General features: G+C 41.7%; 1 protein-coding gene across 1 annotated transcript in view; it reads right to left on the minus strand.

Annotated features, from left to right (window-relative positions):
• Window positions 1-11,363, minus strand: part of CFAP300 (cilia and flagella associated protein 300) — a 44,729-nt gene extending 33,366 nt beyond the window's left edge. Inside the window, exons 1-2 of the mRNA XM_054725468.1 lie at window positions 10,960-11,363; window positions 10,659-10,740 (exon numbers count right to left, since the gene is read on the minus strand). Of these exons, the coding sequence (XP_054581443.1) occupies window positions 10,659-10,740; window positions 10,960-11,069 (192 nt within the window). The 5' untranslated portion in view covers window positions 11,070-11,363. The remainder of the gene's footprint in view (window positions 1-10,658; window positions 10,741-10,959) is intronic.
• Window positions 11,364-14,031: the final 2,668 nt, after the last annotated feature.

Genomic DNA, 14,031 nt, shown 5'->3' on the forward strand with positions numbered 1-14,031 from the left:
TGCCTCTGCCACTGCTGTTGCCAGTGAAATGGATTCTCTGTGCACCTCGTTCCTTAAGTCGCTCACTTTGAAATCTCACGTCTTCACTGATAAGTCTGGTTGGAAAACCTGGACCCCAGGTTTGTGCCTTGAGTGCAAAGGAGACAAGTGTTTTGGGTTCCACTTTGGACTTCCTAAAAATAAAATTTCCCCCAGATCACATGTATGTTCAAAAGGTACTGGACAGTCAGTAAAAATAATGATATCTATGATAAGCAATAAAAGAAAAACAATAGATTGGGAGAAAATATTTGCAACAAATATGATTTTTTTAAAAAAATCTTTGGCTGACATCCCCAATGGTTAAGATTTTCTTAAAAGGGGCTGATTGCCTGGCCAGCACGGCTCAGTGGTTGAGTATTGACCTATGAACCAGGAGGTCACAATTTGATTCCCTGTCAGGGCACGTGCCCAGGTTACAGGCTTGATCCCGTGTGGGGAGTGCAGGAGGCAGCTGATCAATGATTCTCTCTCATCACTGATGTTTCTAACTCCCTCTCCCTTCCTCTCTGAAATCAATAAAAATATATTTAAGAAATAATAAATAAATAAAAAGGGGCTTATTTAAATCTGCCCAAAGGGCCTAGCCTGTGTAGCTCAGTTGGTTGGAGCTTCATCCTGTAGACCAAAAGGTTACGGGATCCCTGGTCGGGGTGTGTGCAGGAGGCAACTGGTCAACGTTTCTCTCTCTCCTCGCTGTTTCTCTGCTCTTCTCTGTCTCCCTCAAATCAATAAGTATATAAAAATTAAAGCCTTAGCCGGTTTGGCTCAGTGGATAGAGCGTCGGCCTGCGACCGAAGGGTCCCAGGTTCCATTCCACTCAAGGGTACGTACCTCAGTTGCAGGCTCCTCCCTGGCCCTGGCCCTGGCCCTGATCGGGACTCATGCAGGCAGCAACCAATCGATGTGTTTTTCTCACATCAATGTTTCTCTCTGTCTTTCCCTTTCTCTTCCACTCTCCCTAAAAATCAATGGAAATAAATATCCTTGGGTGAGGATTAAAAAAAAAAAATTAAAATTAAAATAGCCCTGGCTCGTGTGGCTCAATTGGTTGGGCTTCCTCCTGTGCACCAAAAGGTCAGGGCACATGTCCAGTTTTGGGCTTGATCCCCAGTACGGGGTAGCCAATTGATGTTTTGCTATCACATCAATGTTTCTCTCTCTCTCCCTTCTTCTCTCATGAAAAAAAAAAAAAAAATTATAAAAACTAAACATGGAGAAAGGCTATAAAAAGTCATATAAACATACAAATAGCCAATAAACTTATAAAACGATGCTCAACTTAAAAGAATAGTTAGAGAAATGAAAATAAATACAAGGAGACATCACTTTTACCCATTACACTGGCAAGATTTAAAGACTGGTAACTTTGGCAGAAGTATCAGGAACTATGTTCTCTCACACACTGCTGGTAGAGAAGAATGGCTTTTTATAACCTTTTGAGAAGGAACTGGATATTAATCTTGAACATTAAAAACATGCATATCTTATGATCCTACAAATTCCACTTTGGGGTATGTGTCCTGCATAAATAAAATCACCAATAAATTAAGATTAATGTATAAAAATTTTTAAAAATATTTTTATTGATTTCAGAGAGGAAGGGAGTGGGAAAGAGAGAAACATCAATGATGAGAGAGAATCATTGATCAGCTGCCTCCTGCACACCCCCCACTGGGGATAGAGCCCGCAACCCTGGCATGTGCCCTTGATCAGAATTGAACCTGGGGCCCTTCAGTCCACCGGTCGACGCTCTATCCATGGAGCCAAACCGGGTAGGGTTATGTATAAAAATTTTTATAGTATTGTTTGTAGTGTCAAAACTTAGAAACAGGTTCAATGTCCATCAATATAAGGTGGAATAACATACAGTACATTTACACTAGGTGGCATGCAGTTACTGGAAAGAGAGTCCATATTAGAATGTAAGCTCCACAGGAGTAGAAGCCTTGTCTTTCTTACTGCTATATATTCCTAGGGCCTAGGGTGGGGCCTGGCACAGAGCAATTACTCAATAAACATCTGCTGCATTGACTCTGAAGGAAAACCATGAGCGTTTTGAGTAGAAAAAGAATAGTTTAAGAATAATATGTATGATAAAAAACAAAAAACAAGATAAAGCCTCTATTTATATGAACATAAAGAAAAGTATGAAAGAACACATACCAAAACATTAATAGTTACCTCAGAAGTGGTGGTTGTAGTGTTGTGCGGGAGCGGGGGTGGGGATGGCGGTAGGGATGGGCGTGGGAAGGGGGTGCGGGCGCTGCGTCGAGAAGGTAGGGTAGGAGATAGAGACTGTTGACTCCATGAATGGTTCTTAGTGCTTAGACTGTTGCAATAAATATTCCTCTTATTTCAACATTCCTTTCAGGCCATCACTCTTTTCCTAAATAGCTTCTTGTTTCCCTTCTCTTCCAGTTATTCTTCTGTATCTGGCTCCCACTACTCAACTAAAAGTATACTTCACTTCCTAATTCCAAAATCAAATGGACACAGTCCCTGCCATGAGTATTATGAAGTGTTATAAAAGTACATAATAGGCAGACCTAATCTAATAATGTTGGGAAGAAAGGTTAATACAGAAAGAACATTTAGGTTTAGATGAGAAAGGTGAGTAGCAGGTTGGTAAATGTTTGACATCTGACATCCCCTCCTCACCCAAAACCCTGATTTGTAACATCTGCTGATTTCCATGGTGGATTCTATGATCCAATAGTTTAGCAATCAGCAAAGATTCCTGAAAATTTAGCAGTTAAGCTGTCCTGATATGGTTCTAGCACGACACTGGATATATATAAAAATGGCAAGTTTAAACTCCATAATGTGAGAAGGGAGGGAGCATCCCATTCAAGGAAATGAAGTTCAGTGTGACCAGAGTCCAAGGGGCAATGGCCAGATGAGCTTAGGGAGTTACACTAGACTAGACCAAGCACGTCAAGCCCACAACGAATATTTCTGCGGCCCAGCCAATGTAACAGTATGTAAGAAACGTTTTAATAAAAATTTTGTAACTTAATTTTTACAATATCCTGTTATATATTATTATTAATATCGAACTACAACGTTCGCTAATGACTGATTGCTATAATCGTGTTGCATTCATTTCTCTTAAGCGCCTTACGCGCAGGCGCACCATTTCTCTCCACTAATACCAGCAGTGAATATTTTAGCAGCCGACTGCCACGTCATTAGTCTTGTACTGACTTGTTTGGTGTGCACAACAGGAAATATTTCGCTTTCGGAGAACAAGAAAAATAGGTTTATTTGTGTTACGTTTATTAATTTGTGCAGTTATTCAGTGTCTGGTAAGTTAATGTTCAAGAAAAAAGATTTTTTACTTAAATGTTCTATTATGTTAACGATTACTCATTTATTTCAGCCCTTTGTATTCAGAATGTCTCTATCAAAATAAACCTACGTTTCTATGAAAATTGAAACTTTTTTTTTGGTGGTCCACATAAACTTAAACCTTGTTTATTTGGCCTGTGTTAGCTTTTGAGATGCTTGCACTAGACCTTGTAGATCAGGTAAAAAAAAAATTGTTTTAAATAATATAATTTTTTCTTTTTTAAATCCTCACCTGAGGATATTTTTCCATTGATTTTTAGAGAGAGTGGAAGACAGAGGGAAAGACAGAAATATTGATGTGAGAGAAACACATCGATTGGTTGCCACCTGCAGGAGCCTGGGCCAGGGAGGAGCCTGCAACCGTGCCCTTGACTGGACTCGAACCCGGGACCCTTCAGTCTGCAGGCTGATGCTCTATCCACTGAGCCAAATCAGCTAAGGCCAGGTCAAAAATTTTGATGTTGATCTAAGATCTATCAAGATTGATCAGTATTTTGAATTAAGGGTAAGAGGAAGACACTGAAGGATTTAAGCAGAGGAAAGGTGATTAGAGTCATTTTTTTTTAAGAGTTAATTTTGGATGCAGTGTAGAGAATGAATTGAAGGGTATAGAGACTAGTTAGGAGAGAGGATTATGCTATAATTTGGAATATTTGATATTCACATCAGTCAAGCCCATAGCAAGTAGGGAAATAGAGAAGTGAATGGATTCAAAGCATATTTAGGAGGAGCAAAGGGAGCCAGAAGAATCAAAAGTGACTCCTGGAAATCTTGTATGAAAAAACAAGGCAGAATGCCGGTCATTTAATGAGAAAGGGACCAGGTATGTGGGGTGAAGATGAACACATTCAACAAGTATTTGTGAATGTCAGTCTATATTATAACAAGCAAAACAAAGTCCCCGTTCCCATGGAGTTTACCTTTAGTGGTGGAGGACAAAGGTAAACATGTTACAGGTATCATACATGCCCAATTACAAAAAGTAAGTTTTCCCCAAAGTTATTCCTCAGAAAAAAAGGAAGTTGTTGCCTTACAAAGTTTCAAAGTAGAGTGTTTGCACATCTATTTTAGTATATATAACATACATGTTTGAAAAGAAACAAGCTACACCCTGGCCATGGTTGTTGGTTGGGGTGTACGGGAGGCAGCTTACAGATGTTGCCATCCTGGGCACCAGGTGGTTGGCCTTTCAATTCCCAGTCAGGGGCACATGCCGGGTTACAGGCTTGGTCCCCGGTGGGGGTGTGTACAGGAGGCAGCTTATAGATGCCGCACCATTGATGTTTCTCTCTCTAAAAATCTATGGACAAGTCCTTTTTTTTTTTAAATTCTTACCCGAGGATATTTTTTTCATTGATTTTTAGAGAGAATGGAAGGGAGAGAGGGAGGGCAGAGAGACATCAATGTGAGAGAGACACATCAATTAGTTGCCTCCCGCACGCGTTCCCACTGGGCCTGGGATGGAACCTGCAACCCAGGTACATGCCCTTGACTGGGAATTGAACCCACAACCCTTCAGTGCACAGGCCAGTGCTCTAACCATTAAGCCCACTGGCCAGGGCATGAATTCTTAAAAAAAAAAAAAAAAAGTAACAAGCTGGAATGAATCTCAATCAATACTGGTTTTGAACGCTTTTTAGATATCTTCTGAACAAATCACTAAAGCAGGGGATTTAATTAAGATTTAGTCATTTTGTAACCTACAAATTACATTTAAGTCATTATAAATGGAAGTAGGCTAAATGGCCTGCAATGAATTGATGTGGAGCTAATGGAAGTAAGTCTTCATAAAGGCTACTTAAAGAAAGCAATATGATAATTGTCATTGGGATTAAAATTATACATCTAACGAATTAATAAAAAAAAAAAACCTACCTTAATGTATGCAAATATATTTCGAGTTTGTTAGAGAATTTCCAGTGAGGCATTAGAAGGGATTCTCTGTATCTCAAATAACTTTAGGAAAGCTGATGTGTTTTGGAAAAATATTAGATGACTCATAAACTATTTACAGTGATAACAAAGATACTGATGATAAAATGCATGTGAAGATTTGAATAAACTTATTTTATAGAATGTGAGTTTAAAAAATACTTATAAAATTAATACATATTTCCTATATAATTCTTTTTTAAAAATATATTTGATTGATTTTTACAGAGAGGAAGGGAGATAGAGTAAGAAACATCGATGAGAGAGAAACATCATATCAGCTGTCTTCTGCACACCCCCTACTGGGGATCAATCCCACAACCAAGGTACATGCCCTTGACCAGAAGCAAACCCAGGACCCTTCAGTCCGCAGGCCAACACGCTACCCACTGAGCCAAACCAGTTAGGGCTCTATATAATTCTTAATGTATGTCTACTGCATGCCACACATGTGAAATATAAGTAAATATTTGATATTTTTATCTATATGACACTGCTGGTTTCTAATCCAATGTCAATTCTCTCCTCTCCCTTAAGAAATCACAACTTATTTAACCGTGTACGTGCTCAGCTAAAAGTCTGCACTTCTAGTCACGGTGGCATGTGGCGATGAGATGCATGCAGCCTGGTCATGAAATGTAAGCAGACGTATTGTGCAGACCTTCAGGAGAGCCCTGTAAATTAAGGAACTTCCTTGCCGTTTATGTGAAAGATTCCTCTCCCATTAGCCCCAGACCCATGGTGAGAATGCCAACACTGTATACTGAGCCCGGTGCTCTCCTAGGACTCAAAGCGAGATCTTATATTCAACTATCTAGGATATTGCCACTTAGATACACCTCAAATTTAGCATGACTAAAACTGAACTCATTTGTTTACATCATCTGCCACTCCAGTCAACCAAATCTGAAACTTAGTGCCTTACTCTGAATATTTTATCAGTCCTTGTGTATTGCCTTTTTCATAAATATCTCTCAAGGCCATCATGGTGTTTTGTTTTGAACTTGGTGCCATTGTCTTAATTGAGAACATCATCATAATTGAGAAGCAGTTCAAAATTTGGTCTCATTGCTTCCAGACTCAGTCCTAACAATCCACTCTCCACACTTCTACCACACTGATCTCAGTATTTTACATTTTACTGTCTTGCTGAAGACCTTTCAGTTGCTCATTAGCTAGTAAAACTCAAACTCCTTTGCATGGCTCAAGAGGTCTTATAAAATATTGCCCCACCCATCTGTCTAACATGGTTTCCTCACTCTGTCCACCTGACAAACTTCTCCACTTCTTTCAAGTGACTTCTGTAAACCCTCCTCTGACCACTGCAGTGAGAAACAGTCACTTTCTCTTTTGTGCCACCACAGTACCTTGTGCACACGCTTTGTTTGATATCACTGTTCACTCTGCAATGCAATCTTTGGTGTTCCCCGCTCCTTAACTATCTTGTTCATCAGCACAGACCTAGGAACTAAAGAAATGTTTGCTGGATGAATGTTCCCTTCCTTCTTTCCATCCATTTACTACCTCACAAATGAACTTGGAACAGAATTCATTTTTAAATTGAAAAGAAAAATCCAGAATCTGGAATTCTAGTTTAAGTAATATCCTTTGTTCAGTTATGAGGTTTTGTAGTAGAAATGACATGGATGTTTATGTTAGAAGGCCTGGATTCTGCCATTTGCTGGGCATTGTTGCACAAATTATCTAACTATTCTGAGCTTTAGTTTCCTAAGCTATAAAATGGGGATCGAAACACCAAACTTACCAGATTGTTGGGAAGATTAGTGACAAATGTATAAAAAGTGCTGAAAGCTAATCTGGCAAACAGTAGTCACTATTGCTATAGAAAAACACTGTGGCCCTAGCTGGTTTGTCTCAGTGGATATAATGTCGGCGGGCGTACCAAAGGGTCCCGGGTTCGATTCCTCGGGCCGGGCCCCAGGGCCCATGCAGGAGCCAACCAATTGATATGTTTCTCTCACATAGATATTTCTCTCTGTCTTCCTCTCTTTCTTCCACTCTTTCTAAAAACCAATGGAAAAATATTCTCAGGTGAGGATTAACAAAAAAGAAAAAAGAAAAACACTTTGTAAAGTAGTATACAAATGTTAACAATATGAGCCAGGTATTTGTGAAATATTTTTCTATATTATTTTCTTTAATCTTCATAACAATTCTCTCAGCAACTCAGCATTATTTTAATATTAGAAAAATACTTGCAAGCATATGATCATTTTGCTGAAAAGTAAATGGAGGCTGAGGAAGGTTAAGTAATTTGCCCCATGTCGTATAGCTTATAAGTGGCAGAGTTGAAATTTGAACACAACTAACTAGAGGACAAATCGAAAGAATCCAGGTTTTATAGGGCTTAAGTTATACAATTTTAGGGGCTCTAAGAATACAAAAACATCTGTTTTTGAAAAGTTTCAAAAGCATATGACCATGTGACCATATTTGTAGTCTCTTAGAGTTCCTTGGAAAGGATTTTTGCAACTGAGGAGCTTGAGCCAGTGAGGGGCCCTGAAGATTCAAATCCCCTCCTGGGCCATGCTCTTAGCCACAATGCTTTACTTCCTCCAAATTAGTTACACAAGTAACAATGATGATTGTATGAGTACATCTCTTTGAATTGAAATCTATATATAAAAAGCCTAAGCGACTGTTACCACAGGACGACCGGCTGGTAGCTATGACACACACTGACCACCAGGGGTCAGACACTCAATGCAGGAGCTGCCCCCTGGTGGTGGTCAGTGTGCTCCTACAGCCAACCTCCCACAGCCGGCCAACCTCCCGGGGTCCCTCCCCCGAGCTGGCCAGCCCTGATAGGCCCCGATTGGCCCTGATTGCTGGTCAGGCTGAGGGACCCCACATGTGCACGAATTTGTGCACCAGGCCTCTAGAATGGAAATAATAGTGTCTACCTCACAGGAAAACTAAATTAGGATTAACAAACATGAAAAAAAATCGCTTGGTATTAAGAAAATTGGTTGTGCTTTATGAATGAGTCTTGAATCTATTGATGAATTCTATGTCTAATGCACAACCCATATGAATTCTACACTCTCCTCCATGAAATTTTTCCCAACACAAATGCCCTTCTCCATGGAGTGGTCTTTTTTCCTTGCCTAGGATACCTGATATATCTTCCATTATAGCAATTATTTTATTGTGTTTTAGAGAGTATTTTACATTTCTAGCTTCCAAACTGTATATGCTTTGCAAGCTGGGATCAAATCTTTTTAACAACCCTGAGCAGGGACATAGTAAGTATTCAATAAATATTTATTGAGTAAGTGACTTACATTAAAAATTTTATGCCCTCGTTGGTTTGGTGCAGTGGATAGAGCATCAGCCTGCGGACTGAAGGGTCCCAAGTTCGATTCTGGTCATGGGCACATGCCCGGATTGTGGGCTCAATCCCCAGTAGGGGGTGTGTAGGAGGCAGCCAATCAATGAATCTCTCTCATCATTGATGTTTCTCTCTCCTCCTCTCCCTTCCTCTCTGAACTCTAACCATGAATATTTGAGAAATATCATTAATGTCATCATCAGTAGCATTATATTAGCATATTATATTAACATTATAACACTATCTTAGGGAAAGAGAAATAGACATTTAACCCATTTACCCTCTGTTAAGGGTTGAATTAGTGTACCCACCAAAATTCATGTCCTTCCTAGAACCTCAGAAAGTGATCTTAGTTGGAAACAGGGTTGTTGCAGATGTAATTAGTGCAGGATGGGCCCTTAATATTCACTGGTGTTCTTATAAAAAGAGACACAGACATAGACACATGAAGACAGACGGCTAAGTGATGCTGACATGGGTAGAGATGAAAGTTCTGCAGTGGCAAGCCAAGGCATGCCAAGGATTGCTGGCAACCACTGGAAGGGAGGAAGAGGTAAGGAATTCCGGTCATGGGCACATGCCCAGATTGTGGGCTCAATCCCCAGTAGGGGGTGTGTAGGAGGCAGCCAATCAATGAATCTCTCTCATCATTGATGTTTCTCTTTCCCTCTCCCTTCCTCTCCCTTACCTCTCTCTTCCTCTCCTTCCTGGTGCACAAATTCGGAGATTGAGCCCACAATCCGGGCATGTGCCCATGACCAGAAGAGGTAAGGATTCTTCTCTACAGATTTCAGAGGGAGCATCACTCTGCCGACACCTTGATTTTGGACTTGAGCTTCTAAAACTGCGAGATAATATATTTCTGTTGTATTTAGCCACTTATTTTGTGATACTTTGGTGCAACAGTCCTGGGAAACTAATATACCCTCACAGTAGACGACACATTGATTTATTCATTAGGCTACTATTTTCTTCACTCTTCATGAGAGGATCGGATTTTTGTTTATTGACAGTCTTGCCACAGGCCCGTGGGATCCCTGAAAGCCAGGCTCCTGTGGGTCTTGTTGGGTCTTGTATTCCCAGCACTTGACAACATTTCTAGCACAAGGTAGGCCCTCAGGAAGTGCTGGTGAATGAGTGAATAAATCAGTGCCCCAAGGACAAGAATAGCAAAGATAGTATCACACACCATAACAGTTTTTTCCATTTGACTGAGGAGAAAAAAACACCCCAGGAATTAAAAGTAATGTGACTTAGCCCTAACCGGTTTGGTTCATTGGATAGAGCGTCCGCCTGCGGACTCAAGGGTCCCAGGTTCGATTCTGGTCAAGGGCATGTACCTTGGTTGCGGGCACATCCCCAGTGGGGGGTGTGCAGGAGGCAGCTGATCGATGTTTCTCTCTCATCGATGTTTCTAACTCTCTATCCCTCTCCCTTCCTCTCTGTAAAAAATCAATAAAATATATTAAAAAAAATAAAAGTAATGTGACTTAATTTTAAGGAACACACCAGAACTTGTTTCAAGTGAGCTTTTTCCTTTTCAAACCACTTGCTTCTAGTAGCTAAAGACTTCTTATTATTTTTTGATTCCTCATTTGGGACTGCTCTTCGAGCCTGTTCTCTCAAAGACAGATTGGATTTCCACAAACAAAAGTAATTTGAAGCTCAGCCTTGCGGTTCAAGCGGGTGATAAAGTTGGGTAACAAATACTCAAACATGAGGTGTGCCTATTAAAAATAGAGGCTGATTTTCCAAAATTGTAGGTATCTCTATGGAAGGATACTGACGAGGAGCTAATCACTACATTAGCTGCTAAGGTACGGTGATGGGAAACGTAAAAGTTCTTTTAAAAATGTATCATGTGCTTTTCTCCAACTCCAAGAAACAAGGTCCCTACGTGGTGGAGTGTTCACAACAACCTCTGCCGAAGAGGGGGGATTTCAAGTCAGTGGAGACCCCGAACCTCTCCAGCCCCCATACCAACCATCACGAAGTCATCCTTCCGATAGGCCCGGAACACCTGGTCAAACCCGAACGCCTGGGCCTTGACTCTGCCCAGCATGGACCTGGAGCACAGGAGGGGACAGTCAGCTGGGGGCCCGCACCCCCCGAGAGCACGGCGGCCAGTCCCACCCCCGGGTCCGCCCCCGTGCGCGTCTCCGGCCTTCGGGGTCCCACTGGGGATGGGGCCGCCCCGCCCGCCGCCCCCCGCCGCCCCGCCGCCGGCCCGCGTCTCCGCGGCCGCCGAGGCCCAGGCTTTCCCCTCCTCGCCGCCGGCCCCTCACCACTGGCGGAGCCGGCTGGTGCTCTCCTGCGTGCTCAGAGACGCGAAGGTTTTCTGAGGCAGAAACCTGAAGTCGTAGCCGCCCAAGTCCCCCGGCTCCCCCGCCGCCATCGCGGTCCCCGCGGCGCCGAAGTGGGCGCCGTTTCCATAGAGACGCGGAGGCCGACGCCGTGGGGGCGGGGCGTGGCGTGGCGGGGGCGGGGCCACGCGTCTTCCCCCGTCGGGTCCTGCGTCCGAGCTCAGGGCGGGCGGGGCCCCCAGGAGACCGCCTGGGTTTTCGGGGAGCGGGTGCCCACGCTCCTCCCGCGCCCCGGCATCCTCACTCCTCCACCCCCAGCCCAGCGGCTGTGAGAACTAGAAACATTGCCAGTGCAATTCCTGTAGAAATGAACGCTGGGTCATAGTAACGGTGCGTGGGCTGGTTTCCTAGTCTCGGTGGTTGTCATCTCGGATTTACAGTGATCGAGGTGTGATGACTCAAACACTTCTGAAGGAAAACTATTCTGAGCTCCTCAGGTTTATCTGTTTTGGAAGACAAACGTCTACGACTGCGTGACTCCTTGGGAAACGATGGTGTGACATCTGGCTCTTTTTTTTGTAGAGGGACATCTGAAGGCCAAAACAACGTTGACACACACACCACAGTCCCAGAGGCTGAGTAATAGAAACACATTTCTTTTTTTTTTTTATTTTTATTTATTTATTTATATTTTTATTTATTTATTTATTTTTTTTTTAATGAATCTTTATTGTTCAGATTACAATTGTTTCTCCTTTTCTCCCCCATATCTCCCCACCACCCAGTTCCCACACTCCTCTCCCCTTACCTCCCCCCACCCTGCTGTCCTTATCCACAGGTGTATGATTTTTGTCCAGTCTCTTCCCATACCCCCCACACAGACACCCCTTTCCCCCTGAGAATTATCAATCCACTACCATTCTATGCCTCTGATTCTATTAAGTTCACCAGTTTATTCTGTTCCTCAGATTTTTAATTCACTTGACTTTTAGATTCACTTGTTGATAGATATGTATTTGTTGTTCATAATTTTTTATCTTTTTTCTTTTTCCTCTTTTTAAAGAATACCTTTCAGCATTTCATATAATAAGGAGCTCCAGTGGCGCAATCGGTTAGCGCGCGGTACTTATAAGAAACACATTCCTTACTCTGTATTGAAAATTACCTTCTGTCTCTATACTTCCTGTTTTGTTTTCTGTAATTGCAGCGGATCTGGCTTCGGAATGTGGGGACCGCTTTCCCCCCCCCCCCCAGATTCCCAAGCCAGATCCTTTGCTCATTCCCTTTCCTTTCCCCCTCGTCTTCAAGAACTGATCTTGATTACGCCTGTCCACAACAGCAGGAGGGATGGAGAGATCAACACACACACCGAGAATATATATTGTATTCGCGTTGATTAGTACTTCATTGTGTTACTAAACCACAGTTTATCCTTTCGGGCTGTTTACAGTTTGAGGGTATTCTGGAAGCAGTCACAAACATCGGGGACATGCCTTTTTTCTTTTCTTTTTTTTTTTTTTTTTTTTACATCTTCATCTGAGGATATGTTTTGAGAGATGGAGGAAGGTAGAGGGGGGGGGGGGAGAGAGACGAGAGAGAGAGAGAGAGAGGAGAGAAACACCGATGGGTTGCCTCCAGTACGCACCCCACCTGGGGATCAAACCCAAAACCCAGGTGTGTGCCCTGACTGGGAATAGAACCCGCAACCTTTGGGTGTATGGGAAGACACTCCATCCAACTAAGCAGTGGGGCCAGAGCAGGGTGCATGTCTTTCGATGGACTTAGGCGCTCATTCCCGTTGGAAATATATCCAAGAGTGGAGGTGCTTAGCCACAGGGCGTGCTGGTTTTGCCAGACACTGCCAGAAGCTTTCTAAAGTAGATCGACTTACACACCAACTAGCAATGTGAGATTTCCAGTTGTCCTACATTTTTGCAGACAGCCCATGCTGGGGAGGGTGTGTTAGTTTCTCATTGTGATTGTTAAGTTTGCGTTTCCTTGATAGTTAATGTTGTCGAGCAATTTTTGATATGCCTAGTGACCGTTTGGATATCTTCTTCAGTGAAGTGCTTATTCAAGTGTTTTGCCCACGAAAGGTTGTCAGTCTTTTCCTATTTATGGGAAGTTTATAATAGTCTGGATATAATTCCAGTGCCAGATATACAGGGTGCCCCCCCCGCCGCCCCCAAACATTCATACACACTATAAAGGCAGTGTTTGTTAAAATACACTTAATTTTCAAACTGTAATAGAATCTGCAGCCATCAGCTGTTAAAGGTGTATACATTTTTTGGGGGGACACCCTATATGTGTTGCAAATATTTTCCTTTTTGTCTGTATCTTGTTTGTAGCTTTGTGCTCAGAAATTCTGAATTTTAATGAAGCACAATTAAGTTTACTTTATGTGCCATGTTTGCTTTTTTGCCTACCTAGACTCATGGAAATAGTCTCACATTTATGTCCATGATTCAGCTCAAAATAATTTTTTAAGCTCATTCAATTTTTCTCCACATGGTTTTCCATTTAACCTAGCTCTGTACATTGATAAGCAGACTGAACATTTCTAACCCACTGAATTGAAATGGCCCTTAAAAAAAAAATCCGGTGATTATTTCTGCTTAATACTTTATAAAAGCATTTTCCACAGGACCTAACCACATAGTAATTTTTCTAGGTTTTTCCAACTTTATTGAGATATAATTGATATACTGCACATACTTAAAATGTACAATGTGATGAAGTTTGATATATGTGCTCTTTGTATTTTATTTTAAATCCCAAAATAAAAATATAGGTATAGTTATTTTCATTTTGGGTTTAAGATACTAATTTAAGTTTAGGAACTTCTTTGCTTATTTTTTCCATTATTCAAAAGTAAGTCATGTTATTATGTTGATGAAATTCATCATCTTTTTTTCAACCTTATAATCAGTGATTATATTTTGAGTGCATAGTCTTAAAGTTCAGTGTTTACTTGGAAATTGATAGTTTTCTAATTGTTAGTTGTCACTTAAATATGCATGACTGGTATATATTCTATCTATACAACCTTTA

This window comes from Eptesicus fuscus, chromosome 13 (genome assembly GCF_027574615.1).
Source record: "Eptesicus fuscus isolate TK198812 chromosome 13, DD_ASM_mEF_20220401, whole genome shotgun sequence".
Taxonomy (NCBI): domain Eukaryota; kingdom Metazoa; phylum Chordata; class Mammalia; order Chiroptera; family Vespertilionidae; genus Eptesicus; species Eptesicus fuscus.